Source organism: Sebastes fasciatus, chromosome 16 (genome assembly GCF_043250625.1).
Source record: "Sebastes fasciatus isolate fSebFas1 chromosome 16, fSebFas1.pri, whole genome shotgun sequence".
Classification (NCBI taxonomy): Eukaryota; Metazoa; Chordata; class Actinopteri; order Perciformes; family Sebastidae; genus Sebastes; species Sebastes fasciatus.
In genome coordinates, this window is record NC_133810.1 from 25,961,176 (window position 1) to 25,975,151 (window position 13,976).

The window sequence follows — 13,976 nt, forward strand, 5'->3', positions numbered from 1 at the left end:
ATAAAGTGACACAAAACGTCCTTCATTTTTACATTGCACAAACAACTGTGAATTAAAGTTTACAGTAGACATAAGCACACATTTGTAAAATCTAAAATAAATATGAACACAATGTAATAAAAATAATTAATCTCTACATTACATTGAATGTTTTTATATTACATTTACAATTTCTCCTAAGCGAGCTCAAAACCAGCCCTTGTGATTAGTCAGAAAGTTTACCTCTGCACACTCATATTCCACTATTATTCCGAATATGACAATCTACCAAATTTGATATGGGTCATGTAAACAGCATATTTCTTTTGGATATTCTGAATTAGGCCTCAGTGCGAATGGAGCATTTTTTTCCGATTAAGACATGTAGTGATATTTGATTTTGTCCATATCACACAGCCCTTCACCACCAGAGCGAGCACTCTCAATGCACAGTGTTTGCATTTTGTTGAGGGTTGGTTATTTGTATTGCTGCAGCTTTAAAGGCTTAGTTTCAAGTTGTTTTTTTTAATAAATACTCACAGTTTTCAAACCAGGTTTATTTATTTAATGACGTCACAAGCCCTCCTTAAAAATTCCCACATGAATCATCTCTCTTAAGTTTCGTCTCAGTCTATCTTTTGGTACTGTGAGCCAGTGGGCCAACAGAGCAATGTTACTAGGACAATGTTTTATTATGGAGCTACAGAAGAGTGTGGGGAAAAATGCAATCAATGAAATCTAGAAAGACAGGTTCACCATGCAAAATGTACATGCAAGCAGTAATAAGAAATGCATTAGTCACAGCCTCATGCCCTTATAATATCCACGTGAGATCAATCATGTGACATAGCATATGCAATTTACAAAAAGTAAAAGCTAAAGTAAAAATGCAGAGGAAATTTTAAAGGGTCAGTTCATCCAAATACAAAGGGACAATGTTATTTTCTTCTTATCCATAGTAATAGTACCTAGTATAGTAGATTTCTTTTTTGCTGATGTTTTGAGATTTCTGAGATGTCTGCTGCCAAGCCAATATGATGAAAGTAAATGGAATCTCACTGCGAATAAATCTTTGAAATGTAAGCGTTCAATGCTTTAAGGAGCACAAACAAAAGCCCATTCATCTCCATTGCATTGGGGTGGCGGCAGAAAAGTCAGAGGCAGACACATAAAACTGAAATTATTCACATGATCAGACATCACATGGAATTTGAGATAACGTTTTTTTTTGGGGGGGGGGTTACAATTTGGGTAAACTGATCTTTTAAAAAGCAAGTCGGGTTGGAATGTTAACAGAAATATAGAATTATTATAGCAATATTTTTTCCTCAGTTAATGCTACAAGCATGTCACCACATTAAATACAGCATGTCAGATATTCAAACATTACCCTAAATGTAAGCAGTCTATTCATAATGTGAAAAACAATGGAATGTGTCAACTATATTTATTGAACTGAAACGTTGACACACATGTTTGAATTGACAACCACATTATCTATATATATATATTATCTAAATTATATTATCTAACAATCTAATGCAAACTTAAAAGAGGAACAAGGGTCAAAGATTTAGTTACTGGTGCAAGAATTTAAAAATAATAATTGTAGGCCCAATATAACATGTGTTATTCTCCTTATCAATATGTACACTGCTTTAATTTAATGAATTTGACGTAAGTTGCACTCAGTTTCCTTAAGGTAACTTATTTTCACACCCCTGCTGTGACTTCGGAGCAACATACTGTGAGGTTCTCTACTGCAGATACTTGGGATTATTGGCCTGAAGTGGTCTGATGTAGGCTTATAGCTGAAACAAGTCCAAGATACCCCTGCTGCATATAGAAGGTTGATGTTGTGTGCAGATCAGGGGTTGGTTCTTGAAGCTGCACAATATTCACATGATTCACAGTCTTAGAAAGACATCCAACAACATGGATAGCATGTTTCCAACTAACTAACTAACTACAACTGAAAATGACAGAGATGGTAATGTGAGTGTGTGTGTGTGTGTGTGTGTGTGTGTGTGAGGGGTCCATTTTACAGTCTGAGATCGGTAGCCCTAATGAATGAACTGTCAACTTTGTACATGTCGTTTCCAAATGAATGAATGGATGGAAGATGACTTTTTGAGGCTTCCCAAGAAGCAAAATGAAGTTAGTTCATTAGTTCATTAGTTCATGCTAGACATTTTTCAAATCCCAATAAAATAACATGCATAAGACAATATAACATTACACAGTAATGACTACAGTTTACCTTCAACTGAGCTGTCACCTGCGTGCTGACATAAGTTAAGTTGCCATTAGCAGAAGCATGCTAGCTTCGTACACAATTAAACGTGTAGAATTACACCTATCCTCAAAATAGGCCAACATACTGAAACTCAAAAATGCCTACAAGCAGCCTAACTGGTGTTAGTGTGTCTAGGGCAGGGGTCAGCAACCTGTGTCTCTTTAGCTCCTCTCCAGTGGCTCCCTGTGGATTTATAAACATGGAAATGAATAACTGGTTTTTGTTTACATTATCATTTTTATTTATCATTTGGTAAGACGTTACGACGGAGTATTACGGCCACATTGACGAAAAAAAATTAATCTGAGATTTCAAGAATAAAGTCATAATATTACGAGAATAAAGTCATAATATTATAAAGTAGTAATTTAATGTGTTATGACTTTATTCTTGTAATATTACAACTTTTTTTTCTCATAATATTATGACTTTATTCCTTAAATCTCAGATGTTTTTTCCCTCAATGTGGTCCTAATACTCAGTCCTACATTTGCACTTTGGCTCTCACTGCATTAGACTCATATACTATATACTTAAGACTATAAACTGTGTTACCTTCATCACAATGCTCAAATGTTTTGCGGCTCCAGACAGATTTTTTGTTTGGTTTGTTTTGCCTAAAAGGCTCTTTTGATAGTAAAGGTTGCTGACCCCTGCATTAGGGCTACCGATCTCAGACTGTAAAATGGACCCCTCACACACACACTCACATTACCATCTCTGTCATTTTCAGTTATAGTTAGTTAGTTAGTTAGAAACATGCTATCCACGTTGTTGGATGTCCTTCTAAGACTGTGAATCATGTGTATATTGTGCAGCTTCAAGAACCAACCCCTGATCTGCACACATCAACCATCTATATGCAGCAGGGGTATCTTGGACTTGTTTCAGCTATAAGCCTACATCAGACCACTTCAGGACAATAATCCAAGTATCTGCAGTAAAGAACCTCACAGTATGTTGCTCCACAGTCACAGCAGAGGTGTGAAAATAACTTACCTTAAGGAAACTGAGTGCAATTTATGTCAACTTCAATAAATTAAAGCAGTGTACATCTTGATAGGGAGAACCAGACATGTTATATTGGGCCTACAATTATTATCGTAAAGTTATGACTTAATTCTTGTAATATTACAACTTTTTTCTCATAATATTATGACTTTATTCTGTAAATCTCTGATGTTTTTTCCCTCAATGTTGCCCTAATACTCAGTCCTACATTTGCACTTTGGCCCTCACTGCATTAGACTTATATACTATACAATAAACTGTGTTACCTTCATCACAATGCTCAAATGTTTTGCGGCTCCAGACAGATTTTTTTTTTAATTTGTATACGCCTAAATGTCTCTTTTGATAGTAAAGGTTGCTGACCCCTGGTCTAAGGTGTCAGACCAGCTCCATTAATATCCAGTAAGCTAACATTAGCTAGCAGTTACAAGCTAACCAGCTAGCCTGCCAGGCCTGCCGTTGCTCCTCCAAAGCAGCAGTTTGTAACTGAAACTAGTAAATAACACACACAGTCAAAGCTCCCCTGTGTGTCATGTGAAGGCATGTTGGTATTAAACATGAGCTCAGAGGCGTTTTACGCATTTACCTGCTGGGAGGTGAGCTCTACGTGTAAGGCTCTGGAGGATGAAGCTCCAGAGTTGGTGACAGAAGCGGCGGGGATGGCGAGGACCCGACCGGTGATGGAGTTCATCCTCCTGTCGGGCATCTAGCGGCTCATTCAACAAAACATCACATCCACGACCTCCACAACAACCGGGTTGAAGTACACGAAGCTCCAGGCGACCACCAGAGACACGCAGACACGGCTTTTTAGCGCTACAACAACAGCTGTCAGCTAACCAACGGGGACGTAAACAAAGTATTCTTGCTACTCTTGGTTCGGAAATCCGTTTCCGGTTTGGGAGGCACGACGCCGAGGTTGCTGATTGGCTCAAACTCACGTCCGTCATGTGAAGGCGGGGTCTGCTACTGAAAACTCGTGTTTCTATTGGTTGTATTACCTGTCTGTCTTCCAGGATGGGGGGGCGGGACTCAGTTGAAATCTGTCAAAGCTGCAGAATATAAGGAAATTGCATAGTACAGCGTGACATGCAGGTGACAGTTTAAATGGTGGCACCCCAGATCATTTCTCACCTTTTTTTTTTTACCTTTTTTCTTTTATTGTTTTTTTGTTCATTTTGAAACAACAGAACAAACATTCACAAATGTCCCCGATAATAACATTCTCGGTACAAAGAAACTTAACTTCAAGATTCAAGACTTTTATTTGCCATTTGCACCTAAGTACATTAGAATTCTGAGCAGTTTACACCGAGTCAGCTTTAAGAAAAGAAAAAAAGGTAGAAAAGGCACAAGGTAATTACAGTACAAAATAAGTAGCACATTCAACTCAACACAATGAATAAATAAATTATTAAAAATATAAAACGCCCTCAGTGTAGTCAATAAATAAACTAAACTACCCTCTGTATAGGAACGATACCCCAGAATACAAATATACAGTATATATATATGCTCCATGACCATGTTAAAAGAACTTGTAACTCTCAAAAATATTTTTAAAAATTAATTATTTATTTATTTCAATATTAATATAAAATAAGCCAGTATATATACAGGAGAAAAAATATTACATATAAAAAATAGATAAATAAGTAAAAAAGTAAAATTAAAAACAATAAAATTAAATATTTGTATATATACATATAGTATATACTGTATACACATATACATACATATACGCACACACAGTACATACACATACAAAAACACACAATCAATTAAAAAAAAAGAAGTATACAATTCAGTCATCATCCTGTTCTATCTCCCTATTCACAACCATCCTGCTCCAGCAATGATACAAATTATAAGCTAGAAGTGACGGTGGTAGCATCAATTCTTATCCGATCACAGGGATCTACAGTCAGGCCGTTCATAAAATGTATGAAAGGTTTCCACAATGTCTCACCTTTAATCACAATTAGAGCTAGTATAAAAAGTGACTGAAAACTATTCAAATTAATATTGTAGTGGCTATCTTTTATTTTTTTAGTCAATTTAAGACTATACAACATAACAAAAAAATAAATGAATAATATACAGTGCAGGAAGAGGCAAAAAAACAAACACTGGGCTTATCTGAAGCCTCCACCTAGAGACAAAATGAATATAAAGAAATAATATTACTACATAATAGTGATAACAAACAATTTGGACAAGATTTATAATTTATAATAACAACAATAAAAAATACTATAAATATATAAAAAATAGACAAGTGTGTGTGTGTGTGTGTGTGTGTGTGTGTGTGTGTGTGTGTGTGTGTGTGTGTGTGTGTGTGTGTGTGTGTGTGTGAGACTTCTGGGCAATCGTAACCAATCAACATTGTGAGTGGGAACAAAAAAATAAATAAAAACAGATACATGGACAACATGGGGAAAAGCAATTACAAGACAGCAATTAAATGACCCTTTAAGCGACTTTTGAAACAATTGACCTCTACTAGTGAGGAATTTAGGAGGATGGAGATCTAGAGATTGACGGGTATCCCAGGGGCTCTCGTGTACTTTATGTCACTGATCTCCAAGTACACAAACATTAGGCCATGAACCAACAGCTGATAAAAAGGGCATCTTCAGTGACATCAGTGAGTGTGACACAACCAGTGGTGGAAAGTAACTAAGTACATTTAATCAAGTACTGTACATAAGTACAATTTTCAGGTACTTGTACTTTACTTGAGTTTTTTTTCTGCTACTTTATACTTCTACTCCATTATATTTTGGAGGCGAACATTGTACTTTTTACTCCACTACATTTGTCTGATAACCCTAGTTAGTTTGCAGATTGAGATTAATAATACAAAATAATACCAAAAAAATAAATTATGATGTAATATTATGATAACATTTTATTGATCCCTGGGAGGAAATTCACAAGCTACAGCAGATAAAGTATATAAAGTATATATACAAAGTATGTCTGAATCGTGTTCTCTATATTTGGAATACTTTCTGTACATTAGACCACAGTGACATTACATTATTCCTCATCTAGCAGCTGGGGAAGGAAAAAAAGGCCCTGGATCCCAGGTATAGAGGTGATACTATTCACTAAGTAAATCAGCAAATGCAAAATTACAACTTTCAGTGTTATACGATAAGTATAATATTTCCGTCTGAAATGTAGTAGAGTGGAAGTATTGAATAGTGTAATGTTTAAAACATACCTCAAATTGCTTGAGTAAATGTACTTAATGTCCACCACTGCTTGATCCCCAAACTCTACTACTCTACTAAATGAATGATCTGTGGAAGCCTTGATCACCCTGAGTGCAGAACATTAAGCAACCACCAGGGGACAGCAGCAGCCACATAGAGGAGTTCTCTTTCCATTATTGGACTTTACAAAAAGCATTGATTGCTCTCTGCTTTTGGGAGTCCTCTGTCTTTTGCATTTGAAACAGACCCTGCATGGTTTGGTAAATGGCCTGTTGGTGTACAAAACAAGCATATTAAAAACCATTGAAACTGCGATCAAACATTTTTAAAAAACATTTTCTTATCAGAATTGGCTGGTTTCCTGCACGTTTGAGTATTTACATGTACTATATCATATGCTCCACCACATTTTAAATATTGTAAAAGACAATTTTGCAGTTTTTTACTCCACTACATTTTTTTTATTGCTGTATGGTTACTTTGAAAATTAAGATTTCATCCAAAACTTTGTCAATTTATAAAAGAATATGCATTGTTGCAGATTAAAGTATATTATAGTAACTCGTTCCCTCGAGATACTAACTCGTTCCCTCCAGTTAGTATCTCGTTCCCTCCAGTTATCTAACTCGTTCCCTCCAGTTACTAACCGGAGGGAACGAGATACTAACTCGTTCCCTCCAGTTGGTAACTGGAGGGAACGAGTTGGTATCTCGTTCCCTCCGGTTAGTATCTCGTTCCCTCCAGTTACTAACTCCCTCTGAACCTCTGAATATCGCCTGGAGTCTACCTGCCAGTGGAGCTGTCGCCCATGCCTGGCATGTAGACTCTGAAACAATGGCTGTGGCCCGGCGCCTACCAGCCAGGGGATCACTATGTGTGTCCATGCCTGGCAGTTTCGCCACGGATCCTCTGTTCAACCTTTCGGGTTGAACGAACTTGCCAGTGGCGAGGTAGACCGCACCCGCCTAGGTCACAACCTTGTCTCTGGCGTCTGACAGAGATGTTCAGAGTTTAGAGATTAGAGAAAATGGGTCCTATAAGTAAACTTTTTGGTAAGCACACGTGACGTCACACATGACGTCACACATGACATGGAACATAAGCCCCGCCCAATAACTTGAAGTACTGCTACCCTTCTCTGTGACGTCGTACATGACATCACGGAAGATAAGAGTCCCCACAAGAATCGTGACGTCAGTGACAGTCCGCACTAAATTACAGTCAAATCAACTGGAGCAATCAAATAATCCGATCATGCTCACTTTGATCAGCAGCCTAATGATCAAATATTGCTGCCAGCAGCAGGTGGAGTTAAGGGAAGCTTCAACAGCCTAATGCCAATCACAGCAGCTCCTCTCATCTGACATGTCACTGTCTACTACTGAACTACGGTGTCCTGTAAGGGACAAACATGGACAATTGCTCAATTCTGGATGGGGATTACAGCGCACCAGCTACACCTGGTGGCTGATTTAGGATACTGACTTACATCAACTTTCAGGTGATCTCCCTCCAGCCAGCTGTCACCTTATTTAGGTGTTTGTAGTGATATTAAAGTATTTTACATCATATTACACGGCTGTGTGGAATACTCGATTCTGATTGGTCAATCACGGCTGTCTGTAATTTCTGTATAGCAGACTGTTGCTATGGGCGCAGTTCAGATGTCGGCCTCTGGCGGACCGTTTTTGTGTCAAAATATTGATTTCTACAGTAAGTAGTCGTGTATTAAGCGGGATAATTTACAGCCATTTCCGAATTTTGCGACACCGTGATTGTGAATGATGTGTTGTCAATCATCTTTATATACTCCTCATTCCCTTTCACAGATCGAGGTATTCAGAACGCTTGCTATCTGGGCTACATACGAGGACTTGGTTTCTCTCTACTTTGCCCAGGGGAAAGTCACCGGACGCGGGACAGAAAGTGTCCTTGGGTGATTCCAGGTATCGGATAAGTTGCAGGATGATGTTCAGCCCCCCCGCGCACACTGAACGGATCTGTTGACTTGCCGACCTTGTCACCGCTATAGAAATGCAAGCGCGCAGGAAACTGCGTAACAGAACGGGGCTCATTCTCTGAATGCCTGCCTTTTTACATGTTACACCTAAAAACAACGCTACTAATGCTACTAATGCTACTTTGCTAATCAACTAGTAAGCTGCAAAAGCTCTGACATGTTAACTAGTAAAGGACATATTCACCTCACTAGTTAACTAGTGACCTACAATTTCCTGCACTAGTTAACTAGTGAGGGCCAAAATGCTCACTAGTAAACTAGTTAAAGCCTTTTTGATCTTACTAGTTAAATAGTAAGACTGTCAGCATTACTAGTTGGGCTTTGGTCCTACTAGTGTGGTGCACAGTCTCACTAGTAAGGCTTCTGTTGGAACTAGTTGGATAAAAGTGCCACTAGTTGCTGAAAAACAGTGACTAGTAAGAGTTTTTGTTCAACTAGTAAGACAAAATGGCCAACTAGTGCTGACAAAGACCAAACTAGTGGAGGACACTGACATCTAATATCAAGGATATGGAATAAATGCTCAAACGGCTTTTCATATTGGTCCCACGTCTTGAATGGACACGGGATACAGTGCAGTGCTAATGCTACTTTGCTAAGCTAGCTCCTCCGCCTTGAATGGAAGCTGAACACAGTGCTAATTTAAGGTAGGAGAACACATGATGCACACTTGGTGGTTATTACACAGAGATGAGGAATGTTTTATAATTACTACTACATCATTGACACCTTTGTGTCAAGTGCAAAAGAGAGGTTGGGTCTTACATACATTGCGTTTGGGACTGCCATCTGATATCTAATTTCTGGGGAAAGTCTCACAGGAACTTAACTCTATTTTTAATAAGGAATTACAAATGAATTCTGGTCTGTTTTTGCTGCATCTTATAGGGGAAGGGCTCTCTTTGACAAGTAACCAACAAAAACTTCTGAACAAGCTTCTCCTATCAGCCAAAAGATGCATTCTATTCCAATGGGTTAAGCCCAGACCTCCTACTGTTAACCAGTGGTATGGTGAAATCTTTAAAGTTTTGCCAATGGAGCGCTTGAGCTCAGTCTTGAAGGGGAATAAGAGGGTTTTCGATGAGTTGTGGGCACCTTTTCTAAACCACCTCCCAAACTGTACAGCACATTTAATACGTAGGGGCATTGCATTGTGGACTGGCGCCCTTCCAGTGCCCCCATGAGTGTCTAAAGTTCTTCTCTGGGCATTTTACTGCCTTGCTTTGGCTGTGTATTCCCTGATTTGTATAATACATCCAAGCCCTGAGAATTCTGCATAATGTCTTTTCATGTAATGTATAGATCTACATACCGTGCTGTTTTTTTCAGTTTTTCCAACCCTTGGGGTCTGCGACCTACACGTGTTTGTCCTTGCTGTCACGTGATTTCTGTTTTTGTGTTGTATTTTGATTTTGAAAATTCAATAAAATATTGTGGAAAAAAAATAAGTACATCATCTCCATTTTGTGCATTACCTGTATTTTATACCTCATTGATTACCTCAGTTGACCCTAAAGTGCCAGAAACAAGCTCCCAATTTGAAATATGCTTACACCGCCATCTAGTGGTTGAAAATGTGACATGCAACCCTTTAGATCCAAACCAAGTGCCTCACATAAATTCAGGGACATCAACCTGACATTACAGGCTAACATTTTGCAAATAAAAACTTGAAACTCGATAAATAATGTCACAACCTCTTTCACTTTTTTTTTCTCATGAAAAGTATTTATTTATTATGAATCAATAAAAATCAATCAATTAAATCATCAATTTCAAAATCAATTGAGGGAAAACAGTAGGCTGCATTCTTTGATATTTCAACAATTCATCTCAGATGCTGTAGCCTATGGTGTACCACAAGAGTCACAAAAATAATATGAAGGACGGAACCTGCTAAAATAAAAAAAATATCAATCAATCAATAAATGACTCGATAAATAAATAAATACACAAAGTGTCATTGAATGTAGCAAAATCAATATTAAAAATAAATGTGTAAATCATGCATAAATAAATAACTCCTAAGGTACTCCAGTTTCCTCCCACAGTCCAAAGACATGCAGGTTAGGTTAATTGTTGACTCTAAATTGCCCATAGGTGTGAATGTGAGCGTGAATGGTTGTCTGTCTCTATATGTGTCAGCCCTGTGATAGTCTAAATAAATAAATGCAAAATAAATACAAATAAATGCAAAAAGAATTATATAAATTACGAGTTACTAACTCGTTCCCTCGAGTTAGTATCTCGTTCCCTCGAGTTAGTAACTTGTTCCCTCGAGTTAGTATCTCGTTCCCTCGAGTTAGTAACTTGTTCCCTCGAGTTACTAACTCGTTCCCTCCAGTTAGTAACTCGTTCCCTCGAGTTAGTAACTCGTTCCCTCCAGTTACTAACTCTTTCCCTCCAGTTATAACGCGTTCCTTCGAATTACTAACGCTCTGAATCCCTGAATATCACCTGGAGTCTACCTGCCAGTGGAGCTGTCGCCCATGCCTGGCATGTAGACTCTGAAACAATGGCTGTGGCCCGGCGCCTACCAGCCAGGGGATCACTATGTGTGTCCATGCCTGGCAGTTTCGCCACGGATCCTCTGTTCAACCTTTCGGGTTGAACAGAGAACTTGCCAGTGGCGAGGTAGACCGCACCCGCCTAGGTCACAACCTTGTCTCTGGCGTCTGACAGAGATGTTCAGAGTTTAGAGATTAGAGAAAATGGGTCCTATAAGTAAACTTTTTGGTAAGCACACGTGACGTCACACATGACGTCACACATGACATGGAACATAAGCCCCGCCCAATAACATGTAGTACTGCTACCCTTCTGTGTGACGTCGAACATGACATCACGGAAGATAAGTGTCCCCACAAGAATCGTGACGTCAGTGACAGTCAGCACTAAATTACAGTCAAATCAAATGGAGCAATCAAATAATCCGATCATGCTCACTTTGATCAGCAGCCTAATGACCAAATATTGCAGCCAGCAGCAGGTGGAGTTAAGGGAAGCTTCAGCAGCCTAATGCCAATCACAGCAGCTCCTCTCATCTGACATGTCACTGTCTACTACTGAACTACGGTGTCCTGTAAGGGACAAACATGGACAATTGCTCAATTCTGGATGGCGATTACAGCGCACCAGCTACACCTGGTGGTTGATTTAGGCTACTGCCTTACATCAACGTTCAGCTGATCTCCCTCAAGCCAGCTGTCACCTTATTTAGGTGTTTGTAGTGATATTAAAGTCTTTTACATCATATTACACGGCTGTGTGGAATACTCGATTCTGATTGGTCAATCACGGCGGTCTGTCATTTCTGTTTAACAGACAGTTGCTATGTATAGCAGACCGTTGCTATGAGCGCAGTTCAGATGTCGGATTCGGGAGGACCGTTTTTGTGTCAAAATATTGATTTCTTCACTAAGTAGTCGTGTATTAAACGGGATAATGTACAGCCATTTACAAATTTTGCGACACCGTGATTGTGAATGATGTGTTGTCAATCGTCTATAAATACTCCTCAGTCTCTTTAACACTTCGAGGCATTCAGAACGCTTGCTACCTGGGCTACATATGAGGACTCAGGTCCTTCTGCCCAAAGTGAAATCACTGGATGAGGTGCACAAAGTGTCCTCGGGTGATACCAAGAGGAGGCGGCAGGTTGATCACGGATGATGTTCAGAGTTAACGATGTGTACGGTTACGGGGTGTGTTCCTGAACACTGGTTGACTTGCCGACCGCTATACAAATGCAAGCGCGCAGTGATTGCGCAACAGACGGGGCTCGTTCTCTGAATGCCTGCCTATTTTTACACGTTACACCTAAATCAACACGATTTTTATACAGTAGCGCGCTACTAATGCTACTAATGGTATTACTAATTTAAATTACTAATTTACGGTAGGAAAACACATGATGTGGTTATTACACAGAGATGAGGAATGTTTTATAATTAGAAGTAGTACTAAGTACTTTTTTTTTTTCTCATGAAAAGTATTATGAATCAATAATAATCAATTAATTCCAAAATCAATTGAGGGAAAACAGTAGGCTGCATTCTTTGATATTTCAACAATTCATCCATTTCAGATGCTGTAGTTCATGGTGGACCATAAGAGTCAAATAAACAATATGGAGGACGGAACCTGCCAAAATAAAAAAAAATCAATCAATCAATCAATCAATCAATGATTCGATAAATAAATAAATACACAAAGTGACATTAAATGTAGCAAAATCAATATTAAAAATAAATGTAGCCATTCATTAATTGATCAAATGTGATATAAATTGATATTTCTGTTTTAATTTGCATCTTTATTTATTTATCTTAATTTACTCTTGTGTTTAATTTTCCCTTTCATTTATTTATATATGTATTTTTGCATTTATTTTTTATTGATCTATTTTAGCATTTGTTTTTATCTATTTATATTTTTTTGCATTATTTATTTATTTATGCACAATTTTCCCTTTGCATTTCACCCCTTATTTATTTCTGTATTGTTTTCTTTATACATTTCTTCATGCATTTCTACCTCATGATGCAAATGAGGGGGCTGTCACAGAAATAATTAAGTTTGAGGGCATAAATTAAGCGTTGAAATGCAAAGGGTAAATCATGCATAAATAAATAAATACATAAATTCCAGGTACTCCAGTTTCCTCCCACACTCCAAAGACATGCAGGTTAGGTTAATTGCTGACTCTAAATTGCCCATAGGTGTGAATGTGAGCGTGAATGGTTGTCTGTCTCTATATGTGTCAGCCCTGTGATAGTCTAAATAAATAAATGCAACAACAAATACAAATAAATAAAAAAAATAATTATATACATTTTCAAAATTAATACAAATAAATACATAAATAAATAAAAGGGAAAATTAAACAGAAGCATAAATAAATAAATAAATAAGCCAATTAAAACAGTAATATCAGTTTCTGTCACATTTGATCAATTAATTAATTAATGGCTACATTTATTTGTAATATTAGTTTTGCTTTATTTATTTATTTTGGCAGGTTACATCCATACTTTAGCAGCAGAGTAGTAGCATACTCACACTTCTGGTAAATCTTTTCAAAATAAAACTTTCAACGTATGGTGCAGTTACTCGTAGTCACCGCGGGAGGAGAGTGTATCCACCTTATTCTCAGGGGTGTTACTGTAGAAATGATTATGTCTGTAATTTCCAGTGAGGTAGCAGAAGTAGCAGTACGCTAGTTAGTCCCATAGGCCAACCATAGTGGCAAACCACCAACGGCGCTTTTTTGGAAAGGTAATTCACCTTCATTTTACAAAATCCTGCTTTATTTTTAACAGATATTTAACTATGTGTCTGAGGTGTATGTATCATATGTGGTATGAGATGAATTTAACAGCCTTACAGCTACACAAGGGGGCATTTGTATGTTTAGGACTTGACAATTAATACCGTGTTGAATAACATT

General features: G+C 37.9%; 1 protein-coding gene and 1 long non-coding RNA gene across 2 annotated transcripts in view; both read right to left on the reverse strand.

The window, feature by feature from the left end:
* uvrag (UV radiation resistance associated gene) overlaps positions 1–4,181 on the reverse strand; it is a 104,305-nt gene extending 100,124 nt beyond the window's left edge. The window contains exon 1 of the mRNA XM_074612073.1: positions 3,873–4,181. Coding sequence (XP_074468174.1) covers positions 3,873–3,992 — 120 coding nt within the window. The 5' untranslated portion in view covers positions 3,993–4,181. The remainder of the gene's footprint in view (positions 1–3,872) is intronic.
* Positions 4,182–6,957: 2,776 nt separating this feature from the next.
* Positions 6,958–11,308, reverse strand: LOC141753201 (uncharacterized). Its single transcript, XR_012590415.1, has 2 exons — positions 10,750–11,308; positions 6,958–7,132 (listed from the first exon to the last, which is right to left on the reverse strand). It is a non-coding gene; the product is annotated as an uncharacterized LOC141753201 (long non-coding RNA).
* Positions 11,309–13,976: the final 2,668 nt, after the last annotated feature.